Below are 16,028 nucleotides of genomic sequence, written 5' to 3'. Positions count from 1 at the left end.
TTTTGACAAAATGTGGCATTTTTGTTGTAAAAATTATAATTATAATTGATGTCCACCTGTCACAGACTTAAGGGGGATAATGGGATTCTAGTGTATATACATTTTGTAGAGGGCTCCATCTAGTGGTGACTGTAAGTAGCTAGTATTGTATCCAGTAACTATAGACAATATATGCATTTCTGTAGTAAGAAAAAAATAGCTGAGACCCTATGTACTTCTCTACAACTGGGGTGGCAGATGTGGAAGGACAAGTTTACAGTATCCCAACTACAAAGTTTGGACTCAATGTCCTGATTCTCCCAGTATCCCATCATTATTTCTGGATGTACCATAAATTATAAGGGCTACAGCCTTCGAGACACATTGTCACATTTATTTCAGGAGTCCAAAGCATTAATGACACAATACAGAAGTGGCACATAAACTGAAAAAGGGAAGATTTTAATGTCTTTTCCTTTCAGTGGTTGCAGATTGTTCACGTCCCCTTCCCCCATTAATGCTTTGAAGATCTTCCAAGCAGATTAGCAGCCGGCAAAGCGTAAAAAGTGCAACATTTAAAAAGGCGCTCTCCGGTCGCAGTGATGTTGAATGGGTCCACAGTAATGTTCCTGAATCAGTTGAGATATTTTTCACTGTTTTTTTTTTTAATATATAATCTTCCAACCATGTCCATTGGTATTTAAAGGGAAATGTCCTTGTTCCGCTCTCTGAGACCTTCCAGGAGGCAGTTACTCTACTGCAGTGTTAACAATCCATCTCAATATTTATTACAGAGACCTCACTGGGGTAAAACACTGAGAACATAAAACATCATAAAATAATAAACACATTGTCCTCCCCGATTGACCAGCATTAAGCAATGTAAAATCAAGGTAATGTCTAAGGCAGAACCTTAAGACAACTTGCTGTTCTTTCAGGCAACTTTTACATTTACATATAACCAGAAACTTTTCAAACACTTTGATTAACTTTCTTCTCCTGAAGGAAAATTGGACTAAAACAGATCTAAATCCTTATAGGATATTTAGTAATTGTTTGCATACAATTACTGGTGTAAACTACTGATTAAATACTGGCATGTGAAATCTGCCTACTACATGATGCACTACCCAAAGGCCACTGGTAAAATATATTTAACCAATTGCATCCGAAAAAGCAAAGGGGTATTTCCATTGTTTGTATAATCAAAATTTCTACACTTTCCCAATTAACTTTCAATATCAATTTCTAACAGTTTTCTAGATTTCTGCTTGCTGTCATTATATAAGTAGCTTCTATGTTTGCTACCAATGGACAGATATCTGACCACGGTCACACAGGTGCACACAGCTCTTATTACTCTCTGTGATACAACTAGCCCTGCACCTGTGTGACCATAGTCAGATTTCTGTCCACTGGAAGGAAACATTTTTATAGAATGACAGCAAGCAGAGATCTAGAAAACCATCAGGAATTGATAATGAAAGTTTATTGGAAAATTGAATAAATTTTCATCAAACAAACAATAACATTAATTTGCTAAAATGGGAATACCCCTTTAATTTCATTTATATTCAAACAAAAAAAATTGAAAATGCAGAGTAAAAAGGATAGCACCTAATAAAATATATCAAATGTTACTCAATGTTCACCTGATAGATCTTTTAGAAAGAAAAATATTATTTTGATATTATAATCAATTGAAGTATTTACCGCCCAATAGGCACATATAGGAAATGATGTCTGGTAAAAGTTACAGAAAGATTTTCACAGAATAGAAGTCAAAGTTGTCTGAAGGTTGATTGTCCCACTGATCACATTGCAGCAGTTACTGTACAATAATCTGATAGACATCAAAACATTATACATATTTCACATTATACATAAGTCAGAATTTTTGGTTTTTGATTGTCATCCTTTAAATAAAAAATATATCATAATACTCTGTAATACAGTGCAATAGTAATAAGCAACGTGTGGGAAATTTCCTATGGTGGAAACTGTGAGGAGTTATCTTCCATAGGTGCTAGCCACTGTTTTCTTATGGCCTGGGCTACACATCAACCCCAAGGGGTGGCACCAAAAGCGACACAGTGACCAGGGCACCTTCTGTTGATGTGCAGTGTAGGTCCGAAATTGCTCTGACTGGATTTTTTTTGCAGGTAGGTAAGTATAATATGTGCAAACTGACATATAGACAAATAGTTTACTTACTATCACAAAGAGCAATGTTAATTCTTGTATATTCACCACCTAACTGCATAAGTAACCTGTTCTATACCTGTGTCTTCTGTGGTGCCCCTTATATTTACCCCTACAGTCGTCTCTATACATCCCATTGTAGCCCTTCTGAAGTTCACTTGAGGCCTACTGTATGGCCCCATACTGAGAAGACTGATATAACATAGGTCGACATGTGAAGCTGCGGTGCGGCTGTGCAACTTTTAAAGAACAGTAGTTCTTTCCCCTTCCCTGCAATAGATCACAATGAAGAAACTACATATAAATGGAACCTGTCAGTAGAAATTGACCTAATAAACCGCTAGCAGTATGTCATCTAGCACCTAAACACCTTCCAGATCATATCTATTTCATGGCCCAGCGCGTTGGCATGGTGCAAAAAATCAACTTTGAAGTGAGATGCAATTTAGTTGTCTAAAGTCAAGGAGGAGGAGAGTATAACACTGAGGTCTAGCTTTTCTAACTTCAGAAAGCCCTCTGCACTCTAATTGATGGTCCAGCATCTAGACACATGACTCCTTCATTGTGAGGTGAGGAAAGCTTGACTTCAATGCTGAGCTCTCCGCCTCCATGACTTTATACACCCAATTTACATCTCACTTCATAGTTGATTTTCTGAATGATGCCACAACACTGGACCATGAAAGAAACATGATCAGGAAGGTGTTAATCTGCTTCACAACATAATGGTAATTGTTAATTAGGTCAAATTCTGATGACGGGTTCCCTGTAAAGACTTCTATTTGCATCTCACCATTATGACAGACTAGTGAAGTAGGTACATACCCTGTCTATCAACACTTAAGGGGTTTGAAAGATAGGGGCCTAGTATTGTCTATGTCTGCCCCTGAAACAATTCTTGTTATATGAAAGTCTGATTAATACTGTTTGCTATGCAATTGACCTAAAATAATAAGATTCCCACTTATTCTGCTGCCCATTATTAACATTATGGTGCAACAAAAATTTCCACAAGAGACAACCAATATGGCTGCAAATAAAGCTTCACTTATAGCTTCAAGCACTAAGTGAAAAATCTGCATACTGATGCAATAATATACATAAATATGAGTGTAAATATAATTACCACCCAGGTTTCCAAGGAACAGATATCAACATTAGTGAATGAACAGAATGCCAGCCACAGAAGATTATCTTTAAGTTTATATATTCTTATGTTCTTCTAATACTTAAAGGAAATCTAGTGTCAGGATTCTATTTACTAGATCGAGACAGTAGTTTTCCCAAATAAGGCTAATCCCTATTCACCTTTTACTATTTTTAAATAATACTTTATTTAAATAAAAGCATCTATTTTATTTATCTGCTAATTAGGGGCGTGGAGAAGCATGTGTGAGCTCCTGGGTCTACTGTTACTAAAGTAGCCTTAGCCCCTTGGGAGCTCACAGAGGCTAATCCATGCCTCTAGTAGCCTCTGCAGCTAATGAGCATATACAGAAAATAAAGTATTTAAACAGGCTATGTTTTAGAAAATGGTAAAAGGTGTATAGGGATGAGTTAGAATTGGGGAATCTACCATCAGAACATACTAGGCAAGTAGATTTCCTTTAAAGGTAATCTGTCACCACAATTTACCTACCTGAACTAACTGCTATATACATGTCATCCATACCTTTGTTTTAATTGTTTAGCTGCTCCTTCCTTGCCAAATGTTCACTTTAGAAATATGAAAATTAGGCTGAAGTGCTTTGGCAGAGCACCTCAGGACTTTGACTCCCCATCTCACTGGACCCTGGAGTGAAGTAGCTGAAGGTAAATTGTGGTGACGGATTCCCTTTAATTAATCAGTTTACTGCAATCACCCACAGTGTTTTTGTGATTATTGCTAAAAATAATCATCAAAATCAGGATTATTATCATTATCATAAAACAAGCCAATGTGAACCCACGGGTTACTGAATCTGTGAGAATTTAGTATACCAATGTATTTATGTAACATTGGAATACAAACATGTATGAGGGCTATTGCTGATTACCCTTAGCTGCCACTTACAGAAGACGACTCCACTAATTGTACCGTATCATCAGACTGTTACATTATTTTACCCTGCAACAACTATGGTTGTCACAAGGCAGTAGTTTGAAGGTATTCATTTCATTAAAGGGCATCTACCACCAGGATGAAAGACTCTATGCAAATGAACCTGAGGGGATCCAGGATACATGGATGTTAATGGAACCTGGAGCCCCTCAAACTCATTTGCATTGAGTCTTTCATCCGGGTGTTAGATGTCCTTTAAAGGAGTTTTCCAGAGGTTGCAGGTATTGAAACTTGGTTCCATTCATCTACATGCAGAGTGTAACACCAGGACAAACCATGGTCAGGAGTGGTACTGTTTTTGGAAGAAAGCAGCCATGTTTTTCAACCTCTAGACAACCCCTTTTAAGAAGTTATTAATTTCCCAATATAATGCTATTATTTATACTGCTCCATTTTTAAGGTGTCTGATTTTTTTAGGGCTAAGGAATTAAAATAGACTGCTTAGATGTTATACACACGACCATAATGGGGGCTGTAATCTTTGTCCACAATTTGTGGCCAGGACACAACCCCAATAGAGGTCTATGACAACCGATCACGTTTCAGTGAACACACTGTGACCTGGCCAGGCCACTCGGCTTACTATGGAGAGGGGATGGGTGAGGAGCGCTCACCCCCCTTTCTTCCGCATGGCCATGTGCAGCACTCAGTTAGCAGCCCGGCTGAGGAGCCATGCTATAATCTATTAATTATCTGGCACCTCAATCATACTGTCCTATGTCTGCATACTAGATGAACAGATGGAAGTCTAGCAATGTCCTACAGGAGTATATTGAGCAAGTACAAATGGATTATAATGCAGCATTGGAATTGCAAAAAGAAGGGGTTGTAAACTTAAGGAATCGCCTTCAGCTATTAGCCACAACTTTCTCAAACGCAATGGTGGCCACAGATAGGCCACTTAAGCAACACCATGAAAAGGCCTTCAGACTAGTAATACTGCCAGGATTTTGGTGTGGTGTGGTATAATGCACAGCAGCTGGACCCCTCTAGCCTTCAAGCAGCCAGTGAGACCTAAATATGTCACCATGGCCTGCAGCTTTTCCAGATCTGTTTGACTCGAACACATCTGAGACTTCTCTGATTGGCAAACACAAAGGGAGTAGTAAATTTTGATGAATTTCTTATTCGAGTGCATTCAGCGTAGCAAAACATTCTTACAACCATATATAACATCACCAATAACAAACCAAAGCAAGAAAGTGCATGTATTCAATGTTTGACGCTCATGCTCGATGCTGAATAGATTAAGAGGTTCTGAATATTTTGTTTTGCATAATCACTACTTGTCTATGGATCTTATTTTCCATAACTCTTAATTTCCAGTCTCCTGTGACTAGGAACATACTGCAGGAGTTGCTGAGTTTTGTGCCACCTCCCTTTTTAATGCAACTCTGCTCCAGCATAGCTTAACCGCACTGATGGATCCTGCAAGATGACGCTGAAATGTAATGTAAATATGTCTTTTCAATGGCTCAACAATGGAAATGTAACATATAAAGTGAGTAGTTATAGCTCATCTCACTGGCTGGATGGTTATCTATACTGCAAATTTTTTTTTTTCAGAATTCTGTATAACCCCTCGAGGTCTGGGGAAGGTTCCATAAAAAAGGAAAATTACCCTGCAATGGCTCCTTAGTCCATTGGCTCACTGGCACTTCCAGGATAGATTAATGACCTCATGGTCCATCAGCATCCTGGGCATGGTGTAAAGGGTGACGTTATTGGGGTCTGCTGTGGTCACAGATTCACTTCACTGGTCCTTGACACTTTTGGCCCAGCTGGAAATGTCAATGAACCAGTAAGAGTTGCAATCCTGGAACTTTGAGATAGAATACTGTAAGTATACTTATTTTTTACTGTTTTACTGGGGTTTCATCCAAATCTCCAGTGGGAGAGTGGTTTAAGTTGGTCAATAAAATTTACATATAAAATTTGGGATTTTCTGGTCAAATTTATAGAAGGTGCAAATATAGACTAGAAAGTTTTAAACTATGCGAGGAACTATGCCCCTTTCAGATTGCCGTAGTGGAGATGTATATCCGACCGTGAGCATGTCCCCATAGATGCCCTGCAGCAGTACGGTGCCGTGCATGGGGACAGCGTACATCGCTCCATGCATCGCTGTGGAGAGAGCAGCACTCACCCCTCCTCCTCTCCAGTGCACTGCAGTTTGCTCACCCAGGCTATGGCAACATGTCATTTCATTGCTATGGCTCGCAGTGAAGAAATCCACCCTTACAATGCAAAGGTTGATCTCTATATCCCTGCCATAGCAAAGTTGCTGCACAAAACACGTCAGCTAATTTGACTGGTTTGTGATAATTACAGAATGGCTGTGGAAAAACCACAGCAGTAAATTCCACCGCCATTCCACAACATGTGCAGTTGGCCCAATGGTGGAGGATGAACATACATGTAAATTTCAGCATCTCTGGAGAGGATCATCCTGAGTGATATGTTTCAGAATGCTCTATAAACCAGTAAAAATATTTTGTCACTCTGCCATACAGGTACTGGTGCTGAACTATACTAAACCATAGTAAGCTCTACAGCTAGGAAGCCACAAATGAGAAATGGACACATCACAGAACGGAATGAAGACTAGGAAGACGGTAAATGTCTATCAGTTCAATGCCAGGAAGCTCCACGTACAGGACATAAGCTGCATACTGACTCATAGACTTTGTGTTGAGGTTATACCTTTATAAAGTGGCTGCAGATTCATGCCCTATTGTACTCCCAACAAATAGATATCAGTTTAATATACAGATCTATCACTTTGACCTGGTAAATATTAATTCTCAACAAAAATATCTATTAGAAACCTCACATAAATTTATATTTATATATATATATATAGTAGGCAAAACGTAGAATGCATTGGTATATTTGGGATGCATCTGACAATTTGCCTGCATTTGCATCCCGAGGCGATATGTTCTACAGTTTCATAAATAGCTTGGTCCATCCAACTTCTTATTCTTGGAGTAAAGTCTCTCTCCAGTTAAATCCACCAGTTGGTCCATGAGTTAAAGGAAGTATTGGAGGATCATTCAATTGCCAAAGACCAGACTCTCCTAGTTCTTCACAACAGCAGAATCCAAGGTAGGGGATCTGCAAAAAGGGAGACAGGAGATTGGAGTATAATGTTACTTGTGATCATAAATATACCTCTAGGTCAGTGGTGGCGAACCTATGGCACGCGTGCCAGAGAGGGCACGCAGAGCCCTCTCTGCTGGCACGCGTACCATCTCCCCAATCCCATCAAAGTGGGCACCGACACCTGCTGGGTACCTGCGCTCCGATACCTGCGCGGCCCCGTTGCACTCCGATGCCTGCCGGGTCACAGCGCTCTACTGCCTGCGCGGCCCCGGCATCCCGCTGCCTGCTCGTTCACGGCGCGCTGCCTGTGGAGTCCCGTGGTCGCAGCGCGCCGATGTCTGCGCGGCCCCGGACCGCTGCCTGTGGAGTCGCGGGGTCCCAGTGCGCCGATGTCTGCGCGGCCCCGGACCGCTGCCTGTGGAGTCGCGGCGTCCCAGTGCGCCGATGTCTGCGCGGCCCCGGACCGCTGCCTGTGGAGTCGTGGGGTCCCAGTGCGCTGATGTGTGCACAGCCCCGTCCCACTGCATGCGGAGTTGCGGGGCCCAGCGCGCCGACATCTACTTAGCCGGGGTCCCGGCGCCCGATGCCTGCTCCTGTGCTGTGGCGGTGATGTCACCGCATCCTCAGCGGCACTTGGTAAGGCCCTCTGTGTTTGTCTGTCTATATTGGGGTGAAGGGTGAGGCCCTATTTCTATACTGAGGTGGGGGTGATGCCCTGTCTATATACTGGCTACTGGAGGGACTGGGTATTACCCCTAAACTCACAATGCTGCAGCATTTCTCCAGTGTTGTGTATGTTATTTTCGGAGAAAATAAAACTTTTACTTAAAGAGCTACAGCCACAGTACACAGCCATACACGGAGCGACAGCCGCAGTACACAGCCATACATGGAGCTACAGCCGCAGTACACAGACTTACACGGAGCTACAGCCGCAGTACACAGCCATACACGGAGCTACAGCCGCAGTACACAGCCATACACGGAGCTACAGCCGCAGTACACAGCCATACACGGAGCTACAGCCGCAGTACACAGCCATACACGGAGCTACAGCCGCAGTACACAGCCATACACGGAGCTACAGCCGCAGTACACAGCCATACACGGAGCTACAGCCGCAGTACACAGCCATACACGGAGCTACAGCCGCAGTACACAGCCATACACGGAGCTACAGCCGCAGTACACAGCCATACACGGAGCTACAGCCGCAGTACACAGCCATACACGGAGCTACAGCCGCAGTACACAGCCATACACGGAGCTACAGGAGCCCCCCAAAATTTTTCTCTGGTGGGCCCAAGGTACACCAGTCCGACAGTGATGGCAGTAATACAGTATTCATCACTATATCAGCTTCTAGTATAGTGTTATTATTGGTAATGTTGACCTTTCTATAGTGGTCTTTATAACCAGAATTCTGCTATTTATGTGGTTGTAATGGTGGCCTCATGATGTCACAATGTTATTTGTCTCTTGTATAGTGGTATTGTGGCGCTATTGGGCTAAATTGCTGTGTTGGCACCTTGCACTAGAAACGTCGCCTTTGGTTTGCAGTTTGGGCACTCGGCCTCTTAAAGGTTCGCCATCACTGCTCTAGGTGCTCCATAGATCCTTATAATCAGTGTTGGCTGCATAAGAGCACGACTATGATCAGTTAAAGTGCATTGCATATCTCCCAACATTTGGGCGAGAGAAAGATGGACAAAAAGTTCCTCCCCTTTTTTTTCTAAACCATGTCCATTGCCCCGCCTGCAAACATAGTATAATAGACCTTAGCATATATAGACCTTAAAGGCCCAAACATATTAAAATACCCCCTTACTGTGGCTAAACACCCTATGGAACTATATAATGCCCCCACGTTAATTTTATCCTCCCTCTATATTTGGTACTCCACTTTTATTTACCTCCCCAAACTTATCATGCCCAAGCTTTCTGTGCTCCTACCCCCACCCCTCCTCACATGGTGTGGCACCTGTCTTCCATCCCACCCATATTGTGGGCTCTTATCCTCTATCCTACCCCATGTCCTCCATCCTCCCTCATATTGTGGCCTCCTGTCCTTCATCCTCCTTCATATTGTGGCCTTCTGTCCTCCATCCTCCCTCATATTGTAGACCCCTGTCCTCCATCCTCCCTCATATTGTGGACCCCTGTCCTTCATCCTCCCTCATATTGTGGACCCCTGTCCTTCATCCTCCCTCATATTGTGGCCTTCTGTCCTCCATCCTCCCTCATATTGTAGACCCCTGTCCTCCATCCTCCCTCATATTGTGGACCCCTGTCCTTCATCCTCCCTCATATTGTGGCCCCTGTCCTATATCCTCCTCATACTGTGGCCTCGTGTCCTCCATTACCCTCATTGGGTGGCCTCCTGTACTCCATCCTCCTCTTACTGTGGCCCCCTGTCCTCCATCCTCCTAATATTGAGGCCTTGTCTCTCGCATCCTCCTCATATCGGTATCCTCTACAGGGGAGGAGCTACCTCCACACATGAGTCCTACATATATGTGAGGAGGTAGCAGGGAGCTGCAGCTGTAATGTATAGGACCAGGAGGAGGCGGGACAAACCAGGGCAGAGAGCCTGGGACATTCTCTCAACTGCCCGGGATGGCTGGACAGCAGTACTGGGTGGCCACCTTGATGGATTCACACTAGGAGGATAACATTGCTTCCTTAATTCCACCATAAAGCCAGAGAGAAAAATGAGGGAGTACAAGTGCATTCTGGTGGAGGTACTCGTAGCAAATCAGTCTCGATCGTGGCAGCTAAGGAGAGAGAAAGAGGGAACATGGCCACTCCCCTGGTACCCCTCAGTGCAATCTGGGGGTTGCCATGTCAGCCGGAGGTCTGACAAAGACCTCTGTGTCTGCCATGTACAGTGGCCTATTAGGCCCAGTCCAAGACTCTAAAACACTGACATATACAATACATTGCAGTACAGAAGTAAAAATTTAATATTTTTTAAATGAAAAAAACACACCTTTTCCTTATATATAATTATATGTTGTGCAAAAAAATAAATAACACCCACACACACAAAATTGGTATTGTCGCATCCTTAACCACCTTGGCCATGCAGCTATTAAATTATTATAGTCCTTCTGTCAGGGGTATAAAAAATACAAATAAAAAAACTAATTAACTAAATTAACCCATTGGAAATACAAATCTTACCCCAAAAAACAAGCCTTCATATACAGATGTCAGATAAAAAAAAAAGGGTTACGTCTTTTTAAATTTGAGCACGGAAAAAAAGGTCCTGACAACAATTTTAGACTGTGTCCTTAAAGCGGTATTCCCACAAATTAATTTTATTGTTTGTATGACGAAAAATAATACAGTTTTTCAATATACTTTTGGTATCAGTTCCTCACGTTTTTTTTAACTACTCTGCTTGCTGTCCTTCTATAGAAAGCACGGCTTGTTATATCACATGGAATAATCAGAGCTGTGAGATATAACAGGCTGTGCACCTGTGTGACCATGGTCAGATTTCTGTGAAGTAAACATAGAAGCTTTCTTTAGCAGGACAGCAAGCAGAGACCTTTAAAATAAAACAGTGAGGAATTGATACAGAAAGTATATTGGAAAATGGTATAACTTTTCATTATTCAAACAATATCCATTACTTGTTTAAATCAGAACACCCCTTTAAGGTGTTAGGCCCCTTTCACACTTGCGGTTTTCACGCGCGTTTTCTGCGCGTGCTTTTGACGCGCAAAACTTGCATTGCACTCTGACCCATTGTAATCAATGGGTCTTTTCAGACTTGCATTTTTTTTCACGCACACACGCGCGTTTTTTTTAACGCACGTTTAAATCTCGACATGCTCTACTTTTGCAAGTCACGCGCGTGAAAAGCGCACCATACAAGTCTATGGAGATGCATCAAAAACGCATTGCACTCTGAGACACTTGCAAGTGCAATGCAAGTGCAATGCGTTTTTCACGCATCAATTGCCATAGAAAAGATAGAGCTCAACCCTGAGTCCATTTCACGCGCATTTTCTGCGCGTGAAAAATGCATTGAAATTGCATTGAAATTGCATCAAAAACACGCGTGAAAAACTGAGACACTGAACAAACTCTGACTGAAAACTGATTGCACTCTGATGCAAAATGTGCGTTTTTCACTGACCAAAAACTGATCGCACCCTGATCAAACTCTGACGTGATCTGCAACGCAAGTGTGGAAGGGGCCTTAAAGTACTTTCCCTAGCCATTGTTGCATGAGAATTGCCTGTGGCCCTCTATCCCTTACTACACCTATTTTTGGTCACAAAAGTTGGATTTATTAGGGATTCAATTCAATTCAAATCAGGGTCACAAAACCAAACTTTTTTCAGAGCGTGGAAGAACTTGTCAAACCCAAACTTTGAGGGGTTGGCTCAACATGAATTATAAGTCAGAACTCACGAATATGCATTGCTAAAAACCTATACTTTCATTAAAAAAAACAGTTTGTCAGTGATCTAAGGGGGGCTGAGAAGTTTATTTTCCATAGCAGTAAGTAATTCTTTTAGGCTACATTCACATGATGTATGCCCGCCGTACCATAGTACTGCGGGCATACATCGGCGCTGCGGAGAGGAGCAGGGGATGAGCGCAGCTCACCCCCGCCCCTCTCCATAGGAAGATACAGAGCAGGGCGCCGTATCACGGGAAAAGATAGGACATGTCCTATCTTTTCCCGGGCTAAGGAGCGCTACGGTGCCGCACGTGTACCGTACACGTGTACCGTACCGCTCCCGTACAGGGCCGTGAGCCCATAGAGTGGTAGGGGGGGACGTATATCGGCTGTATATACGTCCCCCATACATGTGTGTGAATGTAGCCTTACTATGTAAAATGAACAGATCTGTAGGTGTTGGGAACACAGTATGCCCCAGGCTCTAAGGCAGTGATGGCGGACCTTTTTGAGACCGAGTGCCCAGACTACAACCAAAACCCACGCACTTATCACAAAGTGCCAATATAAGCAGTAATTTGTTTATTTGTTGAACTGTTCTCCTAACATACCAGCCTATGGAGGACACAGATACAATTGAAAGCAGGAGGGCAAATGCGGACTATCACTGTAGCTTCTCTCCAGATTCCCACTGTACAGGAAGAGTTGTGGGGCCAGCAGGAGGACTTTCAAAGATATTCTGGTCCTCTCTGCACCTTCTCGCTTTTCCTTCAGTCCCAAGCTGCCAAGAGATTCTAGGTGCCAGGGATCTAAAGTTATGGCTCCTATTTTCCAGGATGTATCTCATACATGCGTGGCCACTGAGGTGCCACCCTGTGAGGACATATGAGATACTTCCTTAAGGGTTAAACTTGACTTGTGTGGAACTGCAGTTAGATTCTTTGAGTCCTGTCTGGTGAACTCTGTGCTGAGCTTAAGTGCCCACAGAGAGCAGTCTGAGTGCCACCTCTGGCACCCGTGCCATAGGTTCGCCACCACTGACCTAAGGAATAGAGTATAACCATGTGACTCTTATAACACAATGCATAACAACTACTCATATTGACACATTTACAATGTTGAATGTGATATTCAGGCTTTAAAGCCCACTTTGTAGCCCTTTGTTTTTGGACTGTCATGTTCCTAGGGGTCCAGTCAGTTGGCTAACGCTTGATATGTACATGCTGAATATCTGCAAGAAGTATAGTGTGTATTCTGCCATGAACAAATCCCTGTATGAGAGCTAGTGATCCATTGGAGAATTCACCTGTTCACCACTGAGTAGAACCAAGGGATGAATTAAGGCTTACAATGATTAAGCAAAAAAGAATAAGAATAACCCTTTAATCCCTGAGCTTGTTCTGTAGCTGCTTTTTGTTGTAGCCCGTTCCAGCTCTTCCAGTAAGATCACATCTCGTGCTGTAAATGATATTGTCCTGGCATGGAAGTAAATTTGTGAATGTTACCCCTCTGGTGATTACCTTTCTGACAACCTGCACAAAGTCCTTGGAGTTCTGTGGTGTGAGGCCCTGTAGCTGCCGGGTACAGGCTTCCAGGGAAGAGGCATGGGCAACAATAAGGATGTTATTACCTGAAGAAAAAGAGATTTATTTCTCTAAACATGATGATAACACATAAGTATAATTAAAACTCATCATAGACTGTAAGCTCTTGAAAGCAGGACCCTCAATCCTTTTGTTCCATCTGACCAAGTCATTATTCTGTAATATATTATTTTATTTATACAAGTACCCCATCATCTGTTAAGTGCTGTGATATATGATGGTTCTATTTATATAAAGATTTACTATTAACCAAAATCATTGTTTCACCAGAATTAAAAAGTCATGTGCCATTGAAAGCAACTCATAAACAGAATACATGATCTATTACTGCTGACCAGCCTCTAAATCATGGTGTCCAAAACAAGGCCTTTTGTTATCTGGTCTGTCTCCCTGTTCCTATGCTGTGCTAGTCAGGAGAGCAGCATAGGGGCTAGGGTTAAAAAAAAAACTCACCTTGCTCCACTGAAGCAGCACCAGTCTCCTCTCTTCTCCTCTGTGCAGCTGCTGTTCGTGGCACTGAAGATGGCAGACATGATGATGTCATCACGTTGCATTGCCAGCTACAGAAGCACCGTACAGAGAAGAAGAAAAGATGAATGCTGCTGCATGAGTAGAAAGGTGTTTTTTTTCTACATTGGCACATAAATCAGAGAGGGGAGCAGGGGAGTGTACACACAGAGCCATTACACTCACCGGCCACTTTATTAGGTACACCATGCTAGTAACGGGTTGGACCCCCTTTTGCCTTCAGAATTGCCTCAATTCTTCGTGGCATAGATTCAACAAGGTGCTGGAAGCATTCCTCAGAGATTTTGGTCCATATTGACATGATGGCATCACACAGTTGCCGCAGATTTGTCGGCTGCACATCCATGATGCGAATCTCCCGTTCCACCACATCCCAAAGATGCTCTATTGGATTGAGATCTGGTGACTGTGGAGGCCATTTGAGTACAGTGAACTCATTGTCATGTTCAAGAAACCAGTCTGAGATGATTCCAGCTTTATGACATGGCGCATTATCCTGCTGAAAGTAGCCATCAGATGTTGGGTACATTGTGGTCATAAAGGGATGGACATGGTCAGCAACAATACTCAGGTAGGCTGTGGCGTTGCAACGATGCTCAATTGGTACCAAGGGGCCCAAAGAGACTCATCAGACCAGGCAACGTTTGTCCAATCTTCTACTGTCCAATTTCGATGAGCTTGTGCAAATTGTAGCCTCAGTTTCCTGTTCCTAGCTGAAAGGAGTGGCATCCGGTGTGGTCTTCTGCTGCTGTAGCCTATCTGCCTCAAAGTTCGACGTACTGTGCGTTCAGAGATGCTCTTCTGTCTACCTTGGTTGTAACGGGTGGCGATTTGAGTCTCTGTTGCCTCTCTATCAGCTCGAACCAGTCTGCCCATTCTCCTCTGACCTCTGGCATCAACAAGGCATTTCCGCCCACAGAACTGCCGCTCACTGGATGTTTTTTCTTTTTCGGACCATTCTCTGTAAATGGTTGTGCATGAAAATCCCAGTAGATCAGCAGTTTCTGAAATACTCAGACCAGCCCTTCTGGCACCAACAACCATGCCACGTTCAAAGGCACTCAAATCACCTTTCTTCCCCATACTGATGCTCGGTTTGAACTGCAGGAGATTGTCTTGACCATGTCTACATGCCTAAATGCACTGAGTTGGCTGATTAGAAATTAAGTGTTAACGAGCAGTTGGACAGGTGTACTTAATAAAGTGGCCGGTGAGTGTATATGTGATGGGAATAAAGAAAAGGGACATTACAATGTCCCCCACCAGCTGTGACTATTGGCGACCGGGCACAATGGACTATTAGCTGAAACTGCAACTATTTATTAAAGCTGTGGTAGGTACTGTGACTATTTGCCACTGTAGGAACACATACTGGCCATGCTGTTGTCTCTGGTTATTTAACAATATGATAATTAATGGTAACTGCTTGAGTATATACATTTAAGGCAACCTAAGGCCCATTTGATACCCCCTACTCTAAATCATGAATCATGAGTTGTCAGAGCCCTGCCCCCTGTTACTGACCACACTGAATGTAATAGTTATAATATTACATTGTGATCAGACATATTGATCTTACCCTTACTTCTACATTCCCCCAGAATGTCCTTGGTCACTTGGTAGCTGCGGTTCATATATGTTTCATAGGTTTCTGACACCACCAGCTTACTGATCGGTATGTGAGGTCTGTAAAAGATACATTACAAAAACAACTAGTAAGTAATTTTTTTAGTTATCCTTGTATCAGTCTTCACTATATCTCATATACTTTTTAGGTCTGTTTTGTATTTTGGTTATAAGTGGGATTTGCTTAGATGTGGGAGCAAACTAATTTTCAAGGATGGTTGGCTGGTATTCGTTGGCTTAAGAGAACATTTTGTTATTGCAGGCATTATTGAAGTGAATATGTAACAGAACACATGATATTGTAAATAGAGCTGTCAGACAATTATTTTCCTAACAATATACCTAAGGGCATATTCAGACCTCCATATTAATAATAAAAAATGTAACATAAGCAACAATGGGAATTATTTTGTGTGTTGGTGCTGTGCATCTATGGATGAGGTTACTGGGAGGATGCTGGAGATAA

At 42.7% G+C, this 16,028-nt stretch overlaps 1 protein-coding gene across 2 annotated transcripts in view; it reads right to left on the bottom strand.

The window, feature by feature from the left end:
* Positions 1-352: 352 nt before the first annotated feature.
* The window catches only part of UBASH3B (ubiquitin associated and SH3 domain containing B), a 96,632-nt gene continuing 80,956 nt past the window's right edge, over positions 353-16,028 (bottom strand). Inside the window, exons 12-14 of one of the 2 annotated variants that reach the window (XM_072156636.1) lie at positions 15,516-15,622; positions 13,325-13,434; positions 353-7,399 (exon numbers count right to left, since the gene is read on the bottom strand). In XM_072156636.1, coding sequence (XP_072012737.1) covers positions 7,262-7,399; positions 13,325-13,434; positions 15,516-15,622 — 355 coding nt within the window. In that variant the 3' untranslated portion in view covers positions 353-7,261. The remainder of the gene's footprint in view (positions 7,400-13,324; positions 13,435-15,515; positions 15,623-16,028) is intronic. The other variant, XM_072156637.1, reaches the window with a different exon arrangement.

This window comes from Engystomops pustulosus, chromosome 6 (assembly GCF_040894005.1).
Source record: "Engystomops pustulosus chromosome 6, aEngPut4.maternal, whole genome shotgun sequence".
Classification (NCBI taxonomy): Eukaryota; Metazoa; Chordata; class Amphibia; order Anura; family Leptodactylidae; genus Engystomops; species Engystomops pustulosus.
This window is presented reverse-complemented; position numbering and strand designations above follow the sequence as displayed.